Raw genomic sequence first — 18,511 nt, 5'->3', positions numbered from 1 at the left:
TAGTGTCAGTAATGTCACTGGTCTCTAGTGATTGGACAGGCTGTGTCCTCATGAATATGAAGTGTCAGTAATGTCACTGGTCTCTAGTGATTTGACAGGCTATGCTCTCATGAATATGAAGTGTCAGTGATGTCACTGGTCTCTAGTGATTGCACAGGCTGTGCGCTCATGAATATGAAGTGTCAGTGATGTCACTGGTCTCTAGTGATTGGACAGGCTGTACTCTCATGAATATGAAGTGTCAGTGATGTCACTGGTCTCTAGTGATTGCACAGGCTGTGCTCTCATGAATATGAAGTGTCAGTGATGTCACTGGTCTCTAGTAATTGCACAGGCTGTGTTCTCATGAATATGAAGTGTCAGTGATGTCACTGGTCTCTAGTGATTGGGCAGGCTGTGCTTTCAAGAATATGAAGTGTCAGTGATGTCACTGGTCTTTAGTGATTGTACAGGCTGTGTCCTCATGAATATAAAGTGTCAGTGATGTCACTGGTCTCTAGTGATTGGGCAGGCTGTGCGCTCATGAATATGAAGTGTCAGTGATGTCACTGGTCTCTAGTGATTGGACAGGCTGTACTCTCATGAATATGAAGTGTCAGTGATGTCACTGGTCTCTAGTGATTGCACAGGCTGTGCTCTCATGAATATGAAGTGTCAGTGATGTCACTGGTCTCTAGTGATTGGGCAGGCTGTGCTTTCAAGAATATGAAGTGTCAGTGATGTCACTGGTCTTTAGTGATTGTACAGGCTGTGTCCTCATGAATATGAAGTGTCAGTGATGTCACTGGTCTCGAGTGATTGAACAGGCTGTGCTCTCATGAATATGTAGTGTCAGTGATGTCACTGGTCTCTTGTGATTGGGCAGGCTGTGCTCTCATGAATATGAAGTGTCAGTGATGTCACTGGTCTCTAGTGATTGGACAGGTTGTACTCTCATGAATATGAAGTGTCAGTGATGTCACTGGTCTCTAGTGATTGGACAGGTTGTACTCTCATGAATATGAAGTGTCAGTGATGTCACTGGCCTCTAGTGATTGGTCAGGCTGTGCTCTCATGAATATGAAGTGTCAGTGATGTCACTGGTCTCGAGTGATTGAACAGGCTGTGCTCTCATGAATATGTAGTGTCAGTGATGTCACTGGTCTCTAGTGATTGGTCAGGCTGTGCTCTCATGAATATGAAGTGTTAGTGATGTCACTGGTCTCGAGTGATTGAACAGGCTGTGCTCTCATGAATATGAAGTGTCAGTAATGTCACTGGTCTCTAGTGATTGAACAGGCTGTGCTCTCATGAATATGAAGTGTCAGTGATGTCACTGGCCTCGAGTGATTGAACAGGCTGTGCTCTCATGAATATGTAGTGTCAGTGATGTCACTGGTCTCTAGTGATTGGTCAGGCTGTGCTCTCATGAATATGAAGTATCAGTGATGTCACTGGTCTCATAGTGATTGGACAGGCCATGCTCTCATGAATATGAAGTGTTAGTGATGTCACTCGTCTCTAGTGATTGGGCAGGCTGTGCGCTCATGAATATGAAGTGTCAGTGATGTCACTGGTCTCTAGTGAATGGATAGGTTGAGCTCTCATGAATATATGAATATATGACGTCTCAGTGATGTCACTGGTCTCTACTGATTGGACAGGCATGTAGGACCTTATTTACTAAAGCCGCCCTTCCGCTTAGCGTGACACCTGTTGCCCGACTTGCGAGACCATTGTCATGGGTAAACAACCATGTAGGAGGAGCAACTACCTCTTTTTTTTTTATTAAAAAAAAACAACAACACAAAAACTGCTACAAATATTTAGATCTTATAATTCAGCTTTTATTAATCTATCCTGTTTACAAGAGCTTTGCATGCAAAGCATCAACAAATCCTAACTGCTGGGGATTAAAGATGATTAATAAGATGCTAATAATTCATGCTTGTAAGTATACAATTGTATGCAGTCTAGAACAGGGCCAATCAAATAACTGACAATTTTGATTGGCCTGTTTCCAAGCTGTATAAAATTTGCATGCAAGACAAAGCCAATAGCATCTCCTCGACCATCTCTGGTAGCGATCGCTAACGATATTGTCTGTGAGATATCGGCCAACGTCGACAGACGCACAATGACGCTGCAGGTGCGCACCCGCCCACTTTCTTTTTATTTTTTAAATAACTGACGCTAGTAGTATTTTACTCCCATCACGGCGGAGTGCTGCTTTCTGGGACATCAATTAAACTGTCTAAAGGCACATATAGGGATATGGAGGCTGCCATATTTATTTCCTTTTAAACGGAAGGTTCAGGGAGGTGTTAGAATAATAAAAATACTAATCCACTTACCTGGGGTTTCCTCCATCCCGTGGCAGGCATCAGGTGCCCTCGACACCGCTCCGGAGGCTCCCGTTCTTCTCTGGTGGCGCACCCGACCTGGCCAGGCCGGCTTCCAGGTCGAGGTTCTCCTACTGCGCCTGCGTAGAACAGCCTGGAGGACGTCCGATGACGTCAGCATGGCAGCGTGAGACGCACGTTGGAGCGCAAGGAGAAGCCCGACCAGGAAGCCGGCCTGGCCAGGTCGGGTGAGACACTGGAGAAGACCGGGAGCCTCCGGAGCGGCGGCGAGGGCACCTCCTGCCTGCCACGGGCTAGAGGAAACCCCAGGTAAGTGGATTAGTATTTTTATTTTTTTAAACACCTCCCTGAACCTTCCCTTTAAGCAATGCCAGTTGCCTGGCTATCCTGCTGATCCTCTGCCTCTAATACTTTTAGCCCCAGACCCTGAAACAAGCATGCAGCAGATCAGGTGTTTCTGACATTACTGTCAGATCTGACAAGATTAGCTGCATGCTTGTTTCTAGTGTGATTCAGACACTACTGCAGTCAAATAGATCAGCAGGCCTACCAGGCAACTGGTATTCTTTAAAAGGAAATAAATATGGTAGCCTCTCACTTCAATTATGCGTAGACTGCACTTATGAAAATGAACTACCTCAGCTGTGTCATTAGCATCTAGTGCTTGGGTGGGCTTAATGCTCCTTATCAATAGTGAGACTAAACCTATCGGGGACCACCACCTACAAATTATATCAGTTTTGAACGGCTTTATCCTTTAAGATGTGCTAACCTAATCTGTCCACCAGGTGGCACTGCTCTTAGTGAAATGCAAACCTTACAAAAAGACACAGATATGAAATGATGTCAGGGAGCACAGAGATGGCAAAACAATGTGTGATGTCACATGGAGAAGGCATGCAAGTTAATGAGTAATAAAGTGCACCTGTGGTTTTTGAGCAAATAAGCTGTGAAGGAGCCAGGTAACAGGAAAATAGCACCCTTGTGGATAGTCCGGAGGCTTCATAACTCCCCACTATCCCTTTTTCATAGGGATAATCCCTCTTTGGGAACCAAATCCACCTGTCCCTCTGTCTCCCTCATTTGTCCCTCTTTCAGGACAGATGTACTGATTTATGTAAATATACACATTTTTCTACTAAAACATTTTTTTTTCAAGGGAGTCTGAAGTGAAAAAAAAAAGTCAGATACTTACCTAAGGAGAGGGAAGGCTCTGGGTCCTATAGAGCAGTGATGGCTAACCTTGGCACTCCAGCTGTGGTGGAATCAGAGGCATGATGGGATTTGTAGTTTTGTCACAGCTGGAGTGCCAAGGTTAGCCATCACCGCTATAGAGCCTTCCCGTTCCTCTCCAGGTCCCGTCGTTCCTGCGCTGGTTCTAAACGATGGGTTAGAGATGGCTCTCTGCCGCGTTGGGAGCAGTCAGGCTCCTGAAGACTTCCGAAGCTCCCCCCCCCCCCCCCCCCCCCCCGCAGTGGCAGAGAGCAGTTTCCAACTCATTTGTCAGAGCCAGTGCAGGAACGACGGGACCTGGAGAGGAACGGGAAGGCTCTATAGGGCTCAGAGCCTTCCCTCTCCTTAGGTATCTGTTTTTGTTAATTTTTTTTTTTTCACTTTAGACCCCTTTTAATTGGTTCCAAACTTTATTCCCATCCTGTAAATTGATATATTTCTGAATTACAGATGTTAATGTGAAGACAAACTAGTGATGATAGAAAGGACCAGTGTGGTTTGGATTCTAAGATTACAACTTTTGCTTATGAATTATTAATGGTATGCGTGTCGAGGGGTGTGGTGGGAGGGGGGGTGATTAGAGGTGCGGCAGGGGTGTGTCTTAAAGTTTCCCTCTTTCGCATCTCAAAAAGTTGGGAGGTATGCTGTAGGTTAGTGTTAGGACTGGGTGGGGAGGTTAGGGTTAGGCATATATAGGGGGAAAGGTTAGTGTTAGGAGTAGGTGGGGGGTGGTTAGTGTTAGGAGTAGGTGGAGGGAGGTTAGTGTTAGGAGTAGGTGGAGGGAGGTTAGTGTTAGGAGTAGGTGGAGGGTGGTTAGTGTTAGGAGTAGGTGGAGGGAGGCTAGTGTTAGGGGTAGATAGGGGGAGGTTAGTGTTAGGAGTAGGTGGAGGGAGGTTAGTGTTAGGAGTAGGTGGAGGGAGGTTAGTGTTAGGAGTAGGTGGGAGGTGGTTAGTGTTAGGAGTAGGTGGAGGGAGGTTAGTGTTAGGAGTAGGTGGGGGGTGTTTAGTGTAAGGAGTAGGTGGAGGGAGGCTAGTGTTAGGGGTAGATAGGGGGAGGTTAGTGTTAGGAGTAGGTGGAGGGAGGTTAGTGTTAGGAGTAGGTGGGGGTGGTTAGTGTTAGGAGTAGGTGGGGGAGGCTAGTGTTAGGAGTAGGTGGAGGGAGGTTAGTGTTAGGAATAGGTGGAGGGAGGTTAGTGTTAGGAGTAGGTGGAGGGAGGTTAGTGTTAGGAGTAGGTGGAGGGAGGTTAGTGTTAGGAATAGGTGGGGGAGGTTAGTGTTAGGAGTAGATGGAGGGAGGTTAGTGTTAGGAGTAGGTGGGGGTGGATAGTGTTAGGAGTAGGTGGGGGGTGGTTAGTGTTAGGAGTAGGTGGAGGGAGGCTAGTGTTAGGAGTAGGTGGGGGGAGGTTAGTGTTAGGAGTAGGTGGAGGGAGGTTAGTGTTAGGAATAGGTGGAGGGAGGTTAGTGTTAGGAATAGGTGGAGGGAGGCTAGTGTTAGGAGTAGGTGGGGGTGGTTTGTGTTAGGAGTAGGTGGAGGGAGGTTAGTGTTAGGAATAGGTGGAGGGAGGTTAGTGTTAGGAATAGGTGGAGGGAGGTTAGTGTTAGGAGTAGGTGGAGGGAGGTTAGTGTTAGGAGTAGGTGGAGGGAGGTTAGTGTTAGGAATAGGTGGAGGGAGGTTAGTGTTAGGAGTAGGTGGGGGTGGTTTGTGTTAGGAGTAGGTGGAGGGAGGTTAGTGTTAGGAGTAGGTGGGGGGTGGGAGTAGGTGGAGGGAGGTTAGTGTTAGGAGGTGGGGGGAGGTTAGTGTTAGGAATAGGTGGAGGGAGGTTAGAGTTAGGAGTGGGTGGGGGTGGTTAGTGTTAGGAGTAGGTGGGGGGGTCAATGTTAGGAGTAAGTGGGGGATGGTTAGTGTTAGGAGTAAGTGTGGGGGGGGGAGTGTGGTTTGTGTTAGAAGTAAGTGGGGGGTAGGTTAGTGTTAGACGTAGATAGGGGAAATTAGTGTGAGAATTAGGTTACAGTGGGGGATAGTAGAATATTGGCATAATTAATGATAACCTGTGACATTTTCTGGCACCAATTTTACTTGCCGCAAATTAGTATAACGGTTATATCAGGCGTCCTTTTTACTGGGCGCTATTTTTACACTTTTGATTCCGGAGACCAGAGGGTGTCCACAATACACAACCAGCAAATAAATGGGTTATTTTGTCTCCGGGTATTCTTCTCCATCACAGCAATATGGTCTACTAAAAACCACAGGTGCACGCAACAGAAATTACACCAAGAATTAAAAGCCAAAAGAAAATTCATAAAAATAATTTATTAAAAGAATAAATAGTTGAAATGACGAGTGAAGGTGATGCGTGACCTGCGGCAGAGAAAGAGAGCGTTGCATGCTGGGAGGGGGGTTGTCAGAGTAGTGGTGGTAGTTTGGAGGTAGCGTTAGTTCTGATGGCGGTCTCACAGTATCATCGGTATATTACAGGAGGAACTGTCCTGCTCAGGATAGGAGGGAGGGGGGCCATATTTTGTGCTGCGCTGCAAACACACACATTGTGATCAGTGCCAGGAAGGGGCTTAATCGGGAGTCATTCGAGCAGAGCCCTCGCGTCTCTATAAAAGGGAAGAAGTCACATGTCAGATCAGTATAAACACCACAGTCTTTCCCAATTTCTACCGCTAAAAGCAGGGCTGTTTCTAGGCCATTTTGGCGCCCAAGGCAAAGTAAGGCAACTTTAGCCTTATGTTGTGAATAGGGAGTTCGTAGCCTATCTGAATTAGTTTTATAGGCACCAATAACAGATTGATAGGTTATATACAGTGGGATGCGAAAGTTTGGGCAACCTTGTTAATCGTCATGATTTTCCTGTATAAATCGTTGGTTGTTACGATAAAAAATGTCAGTTAAATATATCATATAGGAGACACACACAGTGATATTTGAGAAGTGAAATTAAGTTATTGGATTTACAGAAAGTGTGCAATAATTGTTTAAACAAAATTAGGCAGGTGCATAAATGTGGGCACCACAAAAAAATAAATGAAATCAATATTTAGTAGATCCTCCTCTTGCAGGAATTACAGCCTCTAAACGCTTCCTGTAGGTTCCAATGAGAGTTGATTCTGGTTAAAGGTATTTTGGACCATTCCTCTTTACAAAACATCTCTAGTTCATTCAGGTTTGATGGCTTCCGAGCATGGACAGCTCTATTTAACTTACACCACAGATTTTCAATTATATTCAGGTCTGGGGACTGATATGGCCATTCCAGAACATTGTATTTGTTCCTCTGCATGAATGCCTTAGTGGATTTTGAGCAGTGTTTAGGGTCGTTGTCTTGTTGAAAGATCCAGCCCCAGTGCAGCTTCAGCTTTGTCACTGATTCCTGGACATTGGTCTCCAGAATCTGCTGATACTGAGTGGAATCCATGCGTCCCTTAACTTTGACAAGATTCCCAGTCCCTGCAGTGGCCACACAGCCCCACAGCATGATGGAACCAACACCATATTTGACTTTAGGTAGCAGGTGTTTTTCTTGGAACTGTGTGTTCTTTTTCCTCCGTGCATAACGCCCCTTGTTATGCGCAAATACCTCAATTTTAGTTTCATCAGTCCACAGCACCTTATTCCAAAATGAAGCAGGCTTGTCCAAATGTGCTTTAGCATACATCAAGCGGCTCTGTTTGTGCTGTGGGTGGAGAAAAAGCTTCCTCTGCATACAGCATCTTCTTGTGTAAAGTGCGCTGAATGCTTGAACGATTCACAGTGACTCCATATGCAGCAAGATGATGTTGTAGGTCTTTAATGCTTGTCTGTGGGTTGACTGTTCTCACCATTCGTCGCTTCTGTCTATCCATCCGAGATTTTTCTTGGTCTGCCACTTCGAGCCTTAACTTGAACAGAGCCTGTGGTCTTACATTTCCTGAATATATTCCTAACTCTGGAAACAGACAGCTGAAATCTCTGAGACAGCTTTCTGTATCCTTCCCCTAAACCATGATGGTGAACAAGCTTTGTCTTCAGGTCATTTGAGAGTTGTTTTGAGACCCCCGTGTTGCTCCTTTTCAGAGAAAATTAAAAGAGGAGGGAAACTTACAACTGACCCCCTTAAATATTATTTCTCATAATTGGATTCACCTGTGTATGTAGGTCAGGGCTCACTGAGCTTACCAAGCCAATTTGAGTTCAAATAATTAGTTCTAAAGATTTCGGAATCAATAAAATCACAACAGTGCCCACATTTATGCACCTGCCTAATTTTATTGAAACAAATATTGTGCACTTTCTGTAAATCCAGTAAACTTAATATCACTTCTCAAATATCACTGTGTGTGTCTCCTATATGATATATTTAACTGACATTTTCTATCGTAACAATCAACAATTTATACAGGAAAATCATGACGATGAACAAGGTTGCCCAAACTTTCGCATCCCACTGTAAATCAATGATGTTGTTTTGCAAAATATTAGCATGCCAGATACACCTCGCCACCCGATATGCACTGAACCCGCATACCAAACCCTTCCTACAGTTGTCATGAGGGGTGTGTACCCACTTTATAAAAACACTATGGCCCATATAAAATTAGGTTTTTCTCTTGCGTTTTCTGAGTGCTGTCTAACTACATGGGCAGTGGGCGGGGCTAACACTGGATTTTTTTATGGCTGGAGGGTGCAGAGCATCAGTGTCTTGGTTTTCGGAGGTGGAGCCAAGTGCAAACAAGAGGTGGGCCTGCCAGAGGGGGGCTGACACAAAAAATTGTCTGGGCCTGCGGGCCACATACAGCTCATAGGCCACCAGATGGACAGCACTGTCCTTGGTGATATTTTCACACCTTGTCAATATTATGCCTCTTAAATGACCAGCAAGCAAGAAAATACTCAAAAAGTTTTGACAGTACTTTTCCACCAATTTTTTTGGTACTTTTGTAATTGCACAGTGCTAAAAAGTTGTTTTAAAAAAAATAGTTGAAAATAATCCCCTAGGAGAAGTCTTGGGGAAAAAGTGAATTGCATATGGGCCTATGGCCCTTACTCACATTTTCTCCAAAGTATTCTCCTACGAGTTAATTTTTAACCTTGTGCTTAAAATAACTCTTCAGCACTCTGCAATCGAAAAGTACCAAAAAGTAGTCGGAAAAGTACGATCAGGCATTTTATCGATAAGGTGGAAAAATATCATCTAGGAGAGAACTTGCAAGAAAAAGTAAACTGGATCGGGCCCTATGCTGCTTATATACGGCCTGGGACTTTGCAGGTTGGACTTTGTCGTATATTAAAGCACCACTATTGCGGAAAAAGTAGGAGTAGTAATTAAAAATCTGACAGAACCAACAGGTTTTGGGCCAGTCCATCTCCTCATGGGGATTATCAGGTTTTTTTTTTTGTTCTCAACAGCATTTTATGAACAGCTGTTGCAAAGTCTAACTGACAAAATAGTGTGCAAGTGAGTAGGGAGGCTGTCTGGTATCTTACTATTTGGGCAGTTAAACTGCTGTTCAGGAAATGCTAAGAATCCCCCATGAGGAGATGGACTGCCCCAAAAAATGTCGGTTCTGTCAAATTTTAACTGTCTACTTTTTTTATGCTATAGTGGTCCTTTAATAGTACATTAGCAGCAGCTGAGCACTATTGAGCTATCAAGGCCTCCTTTGTTACGTTATAGGCTAGAATAATATTCACAATATTCTAACTTTCAGAGATTTTGATTTGGGGTTTTTTCATAAAATGTAAGCAATAATTATCAAAATTATAACAAATAAAAGCTTTGCATGCAATGAGTCTATTTCATAGATTAGTTTCACCTTTTAAGTTGATTTACTGAAATACATGGACTTTTGCACGATATATTTATTTTTCAAGTTTCACCTGTATCACTTGTACCCGTTTAGGTGTTAGACTGCGTTCTCACTAAAGCAGAGAGGGGGCATTTTTTGTCCATTCAACACTCACTGCTAAATGCTCGGTAAACAGCTCCTATTTTATAAATAGGAACTGGTCACACTTGTCACTCTGCAATGGATCTCCTGCAGTAAGCGGACCACACTTCTGTGCAGTCCACTATCACCCCGGTCAGGTGGATGCCTCTGCACCTGCCCTGGGCTACGCGTGCCGCTGCTGGTCACTCCCTGTACACAGGGAAAACGCAAGGGAATTCCTATTGGGCTACCAAGGACCAATGGGAATTCTCAGCAGCAGGGAGAATTCCCATTGGTTCATAATGGATCAATGAAAATTCTCCCTGTTGTTCGAGAGAATTGGCCTAATGTAGCCTACGAAGAGTGCCCTTCTCCTGCCGGCCTCCGGGCTGAGTATAGAGCGACTGAGCGGCGGCGGGACAGGTGAGCAACGATCGCTTCGGATAGCGCAGAGTGGATACAAAATGGACAGGATTCCCACTGGGCTTACTGTGTCCATTTTGCATCGGCTGTATTGGGAACACAGCCTTAACGGGCCCATACACCTAACGATTTTCCTGACGATATACAGCAGATTAGATCCCTGTGATCGAATCTGCTGTGAAATCATTGCGCAAACGTAAACGATTGATTTCCGTCCGAAATCAATCGTTACCGTCTATCCCATCTGATATGTGGAAGATTTTCCATGTGGAAGATTTTGCTCGATTGCCGGCGAGTCGGGAGGGCGTCAATAGCGGCGTTTGAATGCCCGACGACCGACGCAATACAGCGGCAATACATTACCTGTTCCGCCAGCGCGAGCCCCCGCTGTCACCGCTGCTCAGTCTCCGTGCTGGGCTCCGAGTCCAGCAGGCTTCACTTCTTCCTGTCCCAGCAGGAAGTTTAAACAGTAGAGCGCCCTCTACTGTTTAAACTTTCCTGGACAGAAAGAAGTGAAGCCTGCTGGACTCGGAGCCCAGCACGGAGACTGAGCAGCGGTGACAGCGGGGGCTCACGCAGGCCGAGCGGGTAATGTATGCGGGGAGGGGGGGGGGGGGCTGGAGCGGCGGCACCACCACCACCACAGATTGTGATCGGTTTCAGGCTGAAATCGGTTCACAATCTCTTTGCAGTGAAGGCAGCCATACAATCCCTCTCTGATCAGATTCGATCAGAGAGGGATCTATCTGTTGGTCGAATCTGATGGCAAATCGACCAGTGTATGGCCACCTTTAAAGTTACCAGTACAATTACTTAGCATTAGCGTAGCATGCTAAGGATAACTCTGTGGAATCCCCTCCTGTAGGTGTTATGCTAGGAGAATGCTTGGGCCTAAAAACGGCTCTGACTAAAAGTCTTTGAGGACTCCCCCCCCCCCACCCCCACCTTAAAAACAATAAAGCACATTCCACACATTTATAGATTTAATCAAGGGTATAAAATGTTCAGTAAGGATGACATTTTGTTTTAGACCTACATGCAATTCTGATTTTCTATACAGCACGCAGTACGTTTTTTAATCAGAATCCGAAATCGGTTTTAATCAGAATCCGAAATCGGATCAGATAAAAAAAAAATCGGAATCGCATGTAGTGTGCAAGAGGCCTTACGTAGTTTTTATAGACTTCTGTACTAAATGAACTTTTTTTCTACATAAAGGATAAATTATTGGCCACAAATCTAGAAATTCCTGAGTTTCATCTCCTAATTTTAATGCAGTAAAATGCTGGGTCTTCCTCCCTACTTTTGGGGCCGAAGTAGAAGCTCACGCGCATCTTCTTTCCTTTGTGCACAAGAGGTTCCATTTGCTGGACATGCACAGTTTGTAACCCCGCCCCCCACACACCGGAAAAGCACACGATCACGGTGGCGAGCGCTTTCGGGGAGAGAAAACAATTGTAAAGTAAAAAAACTTTAGAAAAAAACAAATTGCTTATTTACTTACCTGGGGCTTCTTCCAGCTCCTTGAAGTCCTCCTGGTCCCCCGCCGTCATTCCTTCCGCGTCCCCCTCCAACATAGGATGTGCGGCCCCGTGCCGTGAGCCTCCTCCAACAAGCACTTGTGTTGTAAGCAAAATGCTGCTGCGCATGTGCAGGACTCTCCCGGCAGCGAGAGAGCAATAGAGGATGTGCGCGGTCGGTCGACTTAATGGTCGACCGGATAATGGCGGAGGACAGTGGAGAAACGGCTGAGCGCGGAGTCACGACGAGAGACCAGGAGGACAGTATATGTTTTTTATCATGCCTTGATCTTAATGAAGATTGCAATTAAAGATGTGGAAGGTTTAATTACACTAGCGTGTTGCTACTGGAAACTTTTTGTTTTTGAGGACATCACATTCCCACTTCTTAGGTAGGTATCACATTTTTTTTTTACATAGCTTTAGGTGTGCTTTAAGGCAAATTGCAATATTTGTATAAGCCAGAGATCTCCAAACTACCTTGGTTAGCCCATCGTAGGGGCGTCATGCGCGGGAGCTGCACAAACAATGGGATTGGCGTCGCTGGGGGTGAGCCCGGCGGATCGCTTGTGGATTGAGAGTTGTACACATGCTTATCAGCCGTTATCGGCCCCCTCAGCCGACTTAAGTCAGGTGTGTGTATGAGGCTTAAAGAGGAACTCCAGTGAAAATAATGTAATAAAAAAAGTGCTTCATTTTTACAATAATGATGTATAAATGATTTAGTCAGTGTTTGTTCCGTGTAAAATCCTTCCTCTCCCTAATTTACATTCTGATATTTATCACATGGTGACATTTTTACTGCTGGCAGGTGATGTCAGTAGAAGGAGATGCTGCTTGCTTTTTTGCCAGTTGGAAACAGCTGCAAACAGCTTTTTCCCACAATGCAATGAGGTTCACAGACAGGAAACTGACAGGACCATGCTCCTGACATCATACTGTGGGAGGGGTTTCACCACAATATCAGCCATACAGAGCCCCCTGATGATCCGTTTGAGAAAAGGAAAAGACTTCTCATGTAAAAGGGGGTATCAGCTACTGATTGCGATGAAGTTCAATTCTTGGTTACGGTTTCTCTTTAAGATATGGCCACGCAAAAAGAATACTGTCCTGATCCTGTGACCGTGGGGTGTGTGCACATGATAGCTGTAACACATACTTTTCAACAACCCCACCATTGTGCAAAATGACCCAAAAGCCTAAACTTGCCATCTGTTAAACTAATTTTAAAGAGACACTGAAGCGAAAAAAAAAATGATGATATTATGATTTGTATGTGTAGTACAGCTAAGAAATAAAACATTAAGATCAGATACATCAGTGTAATTGTTTCCAGTACAGGAAGAGTTAAGAAACTCCAGTTGTTATCTCTATGCAAAAAAGCCATTAAGCTCTACGACTTTCAAAGTCGTGGAGAGGGCTGTTTTCTGACTTTTATTATCTCATCTGTTCCTGAACTATTTACTTTTTCTCTGCCAGAGGAGAGGTCATTAGTTCACAGTCTGCTCTGAACGAATCATTTTGAATGCTGAGTGTTGTGTAATCTGCACATATTAGAGAATGATGCAATGTTAGAAAAAAACACTATATACCTGAAAATAAAAATATGAGAATATTTTCTTTGCTGCTAATCTTCTAGTAATTATTCATAGTACACAACCAATTCACTATATCATATTTTTTTTCCGCTTCAGTGTCTCTTTAAATAAGCTAAGGCTAGTTTTGTGGGATTCCCTGCGTTCTCAAGTACAGGGGGGACATTATTGAATAGGGCCTCGCATGCTGAAAAATAAAGTAGACTATTCTGAATAAAAAAAAAAAAAAATTAAAAAAAAAATGGGTGGAGACATGCAAATTAATCCATGATGCCTTTGTGGGCAAACGTGCCTCTAGAGTTTTTAGTGGATTAAATAATGGACTATTTGCCTGACCGTTGTTATCATAGTAGGAAACAAAAGGCTAGAGGTTAGGTCAACAGGTCAAAGGTTATGCTGGGACAGCAGTGCATGCGGTAATAATAGCGCAGTTCAAATATGAAGGAAGCAGTCTAAGGATTCACAAGTCAGATCAAGGCAAGGATAAGTGACAGATGGGGGAGGGAGGAGAAGGAGACACAGATAAATGGTTAGGAAGCAGAATCTAGCTGGTTAGTAGGCTAAAGCAGTCCTCAGCACAGCACATTCTCAAAAGCAATAAATACTACTGTTTAAATATACATTAACATTTAAAAATCACCCTTCAAGTCTGTGTTTGTCCTACACCTACCTATTCATGAAGGTCTAAAGCCCCATACACACACTCAACAGCGGTCTGTTAAGGCTCGTACACACGTCGGATTTTTGCAAACGACTTATTTGAACGACCGGTCATTTGGACGTCACATCGGGCGTGTGTATGGTCTGTTGTTAAGCTGATAAGACTGGATTAAAAGATCCACTCAAGTCCAGTCTTTTCAGCTAAACGACAGACCGTACACACGCCCGATTTGACGTCCAAACGACCGGTCGTTTGCGAAAATCCGACGTGTGTATGTACCTTTAAGGTCCGTACACACGCCGTACTGGAGGCAACGACGGGTCCGTCGTCACCTTCCGCTGGGTGGGCGTTCCAACGACAGTCCGGCGTGTGTACGCACTGTCGGCGGACTGATACGGCTGTTTCTGAGCGATCCGCCGGGCGATCGCTCAGAAACAGCCGTATCAGTCTGCAGACAGACTGTACACACGCCGGACTGTCGCTGGAACGCCCACCCAGCTGGAGGTGACGACGGACCCGTCGTTTCCTTACATTTAAGGTGAAAAATAAGTAAGCTATGCGAATTAATTTCCACTTGTGGTCCATACACATGCTAGATTTTCAATGCTACATATGAACGTTCATAATGGTCTTGTGAACCCCTTCCCAAGTTCAATCCAGAACAAGAAAGCACAGTTTTTTAACCAAGCTACCCAGTGTATTGACACCTGGGGCCATATGCAATTCACTTTTTCTCCTGAGTTTTCTCCTAGGAGATAATTTTCCATCTTCGATTTAACATATCTTTCATTTACAAATTGTGAAAATATCACCTAGGACAGTGATGGCTAACTGTGGCACTCCAGCTGTGGTGGAACTACAAGTCCCATGAGGCATTGCAATATTCTGACAGCTCTAAGCATAACTCGGGGAGGCAGAGGCATGATGGGATTTGTAGTGAATTGCACATGACCCCTGCTGTCTCTAGGCTCCTTGTTAGATTATCCCTGCTTATTATAATTCATACTACTCTTCTGCAATCTTCATGGAGGTGTACATGTTAAAAGGGCGCTGTGGTCAATTGGGCTACAGAGATAGCCGCTTGTAGAATCGGTAAAATTAAGAAGTAAAATTACCGTTATTCTACTATTGGGCAGTGGTATTTCCGATAGTAAAATATCTTTGAAATTTACAGATATTCTTCTGTCGCTAAACCTAATCCTATTCCCACCCGAGCCTTCCTCCACCAATCCCCAACCATTACTGACCTCCCCACCAATGCCTAACCCAAACCAACCCCCTTTCCTTGATGCCTACCAACCTTTCCTTCGTCCGATACAAGGGACTATACATATCAGGTGTTTTTGTAGCTACACTTGTTATGGGCGTGAAGATCATGATGGCCACACTTGTTTTATGACCCTTGTGAGATGGTGGTCCATGGTGACCACCAGAGTATGATCAATAGTGACCACCAAAGGATGGTCCATGGTGACCACCAGAAGATGGTCCATGGTGACCACCAGAGAATGATCCATGATATTCACCAGAGAGGGTGGTCCATAGTGACCACCAGAGGATGGTCCATGGTGACCACCAGAGGATGGTCCACGGTGACCACTAGACGATGGTCCATGGTAAGTAACCACCAGAGGGTGGTCCATGGTAACCACCAGAGGATGGTCCATGGTGACCACTAGAGGATGGTCCATGGTGGACTTCCTACACTGTCTCTGTTGTGTATCTTGCAGATTGAATGGATGGGAGGTGTGTCTATTGTAGTTCTGTAGTTCTAATATCTACTGCCTTTTTTTAGATGCAGCAGCTGTGCAATGTTATTTTTATAAGGACTTCTGGTCCATACTATTTGCAGACCTGACATGGTAAATTGTCAAGATGAGTTAATTTTGTCAAGGCAAAACCCTAGCTTGTCATTCTAGGGAAGGGACAGCGTCTGGTATTGTAGCAGTAGGTGGCAATTTGGTGAAGTGGATATATTATACACACATGTGCCAATAAGGTAGTATACGGCGAAAAATCTGGCACTGTCCACACGATGAAGAGAGTATTGGTTAAGAGTTAGATAGAAAATAATTGGTTAGGTTTTGTTCTTAATGTTAAAAGGTTAAGATTCAGGCTGATGTTAATGTCAGGGGTACTTTAGGGTTAGGTAGTAAGTGGTTAGCCTATTTGGAGGAGGGGACAGTCCTGGATATGTGTTAGTAGGGAGATAACATAAAGGAGGCATGTTAGGGCCCGAGTGGGTCAATAATGCACCTGCGCAGTGCAGTCGCGCTCCGTTGACAAGCGCTTGTTGAGGAGGTTCGGGTGTTCCAGCGCTGCAACGACGAGATGGAGGTGGAGGGGGACGGGGGAAGCCTTTGGATTATCCAGAGGCTTCTCTCTACTAAGGTAAGCATCTATTTGAGGCAAATTTTTCCCCTAGGGGTACACTTCAAAATCCAAACTGAAGGTTATTAAAGTCTGTGTGAAGGATTCAATGCTTGGTTGATCCTTCCCCAGTGTCAGCTGCAGGGCTGTGGAGTCGTTACAAAAATAACTCCAACTCCTCAGATTGTGAAACCCAAATATTGTTCTTACTCCGGCTCCTCAATTCCGACTCCACAGCCCAGTGTCAGCTACTTTCGGCCAGCTAGTGCTTAGATTGCTGTCCAGCATGCTGGAAAAGCCCTGAACAGGTCAAGACTGAGAGGACAACTCTCGCACTAACTAGGCAGAAGCAAACTTCTTCATGAACTCAGCACTGGACTTGCAAGCAGCCTGGAATCATTGGCCTTCCACTGACCAGCTCTGCTGTACATGCTTGGCGATACCTTTGTAGATCAGGCCCAGTGTGACCCATTCTCTGAAATTTGAATGCTACAGCACAATGCAGCGCACGCCCGTTTGCCTGCGGGTTTTATTTATCATGATGAGCAAATGACCCGGACTCCACCTGGATTTTAGAAAGCAATGCAACTGTGTTGCATAATGGTACCACCATTCAAATAGCATTTGAGAAATGTGTTGTTTATTTGAGGAAGGTCTTGTTTGACCGAAACATCCTGCTATTTGGGTTGTGGCACTATTATGCAATAAAGCAGCATTGCTTTCAAAATTTAGGTGGAGCCTGAGGTCATTTCCTTATCGTTTGATTACTCCTAAAGGTGGCCATAGATCTAGTGATTTTGCAGCCCGATCAACCATTCAATTCCATAATTTGATCAAATTGGATGATAATCAGTTCCGCAACATGTCCGCCTGATCGATGATTCGATCAATTCCGGGCCGAAATCTGTTGGATGCATCAAACAAGCATGTTGGAAAATCTCAATTGAAAGTGTTCGATTGGGTGTCCGATATCGTGGCCGCGGCGAGCTACATATGTGACAAACCGCCCTTTGCATCCCCCCCCACCCCGTGCCCTGTAAATTCTCACCCCTCCTTAAGGCAGCCTCCCAGGGTCATCTGCTGTCACCCCGTTACTGAGTGCCTGTAACCACGTAGCACCAGGCACCACGTGGTACAGCACTCTTGGTAACAGGGGGTGACAGCAGTGGATGTCGTGAGTCACGCCAGCGGGACAGGGGAGAATTTTCAAAGCATGGGCACAGGGTGGGGTTGGTGCTGTGACAGGACACATTTTACACTTGGGGGTAGCCAGGCAGGCAGCGTTGATAGGCCAATTCCTGATAGATTTCATGCTGAAATCTATAAGAAGTCTGCGTTGAATGTAGAGTGCTTGGTGGTCTTCTACATATGGTTGCATTTATCAACCACCTGGAGGAAGAACAGTCCTAGGTGCCCGCATCAACCACAGTGTTCTCCCCACAATGTTTTTCCAGCTGTGTGGCATGAAAAAGTAGCCGGGTAGGGAGAGATGAGAGAATGCAGGGCCTTCTCTGCACAACTCTGCTTACAGCAGAGAAGGAGGTGAGCCGAAGACAGCCGGGTGCTCACCAAAACTAGACGGGTGGAGCATCTGGCTAAAAGAGCCTGGGGAGAACACTGAACCAGATTCCCGCCTTCTCACTACAAAATCCGAGAATCAAACGGAGAATCTGATTGGCTGCAACATGGAAGCACAATCAGTTCTTCAGACATTTGTAGGAATATTACCACAAACCACCGGTGAAAGGAGGAACTGGTGAGTCTTATATAAAAGTCTTATATAAAAGACACAACATCTTCCCAAGGCTGCTCATGGCTAAAGTCTATGTCAGTGGCATAGCTAAAGATCATGGGGCCCCATAGCAAAACTTTCATGGGGTCCTCCGATGTAGGCACTCTTAACCCGCTTGCCGTTCCAATTACTGCGGCAAGGGGGCAGCGCATCACTTTTTTTTTATTTATTTTTTTAAATCATGTATCTAGCCTAGTGCTAGCTACATGATAGCTGCTGAGCAGCGGCATCCCCCCACCCACTCCGATCGCCTCCGGCGATCTGCGCAAGCAGGAAATCCCGTTCAGAACGGGATTTCCTGCATGGCTTCCCCCGACGGGGCGGGATGACGTCACCGTCGTCATGGACGTCGGGACGTCAGAGGGAGTCCCAATTCACCCCTCAGCGCTGCCTGGCACTGATTGGCCAGGCTGCGCAAGGGGTCTGGGGGGGGGGGGGTGGCGTGATGGGTGGCGTGATGGGTGGCGGCGGCGATCGAGTTATGCACGCAGCTAGCAAAGTGCTAGCTGCGTGCAATAAAAAAAAAATTTGAAAATCGGCCAGGCGGGGCCTGAGCAATCCTCCTGCGCAGGTTACCCCGAGCTCAGCTCGGGATAACCGGCAAGGAAGTTAAGCAATGCCACCTGCCCCTACCCCATGGATATGAGTCCGTTGGGAAAT

At 45.4% G+C, this 18,511-nt stretch overlaps 1 protein-coding gene across 5 annotated transcripts in view; it reads right to left on the bottom strand.

Annotated features, from left to right (window-relative positions):
• The window catches only part of ACHE (acetylcholinesterase (Yt blood group)), a 163,690-nt gene that overhangs the window by 21,243 nt on the left and 123,936 nt on the right, over positions 1 to 18,511 (bottom strand). Inside the window, exon 4 of one of the 5 annotated variants that reach the window (XM_068274097.1) lies at positions 4,334 to 6,181. The exons of the other annotated variants lie outside the window; for them this stretch is intronic. Coding sequence (XP_068130198.1) covers positions 6,069 to 6,181 — 113 coding nt within the window. The 3' untranslated portion in view covers positions 4,334 to 6,068. Of the gene's footprint in view, positions 1 to 4,333; positions 6,182 to 18,511 lie in introns of those variants that run through there. 5 annotated transcript variants of the gene reach the window in all.

Source organism: Hyperolius riggenbachi, chromosome 3, assembly GCF_040937935.1.
Source record: "Hyperolius riggenbachi isolate aHypRig1 chromosome 3, aHypRig1.pri, whole genome shotgun sequence".
Taxonomy (NCBI): domain Eukaryota; kingdom Metazoa; phylum Chordata; class Amphibia; order Anura; family Hyperoliidae; genus Hyperolius; species Hyperolius riggenbachi.
The sequence above is the reverse complement of the archived record's forward strand: the minus strand, read 5'-3'. Positions and strand labels throughout refer to the sequence as shown.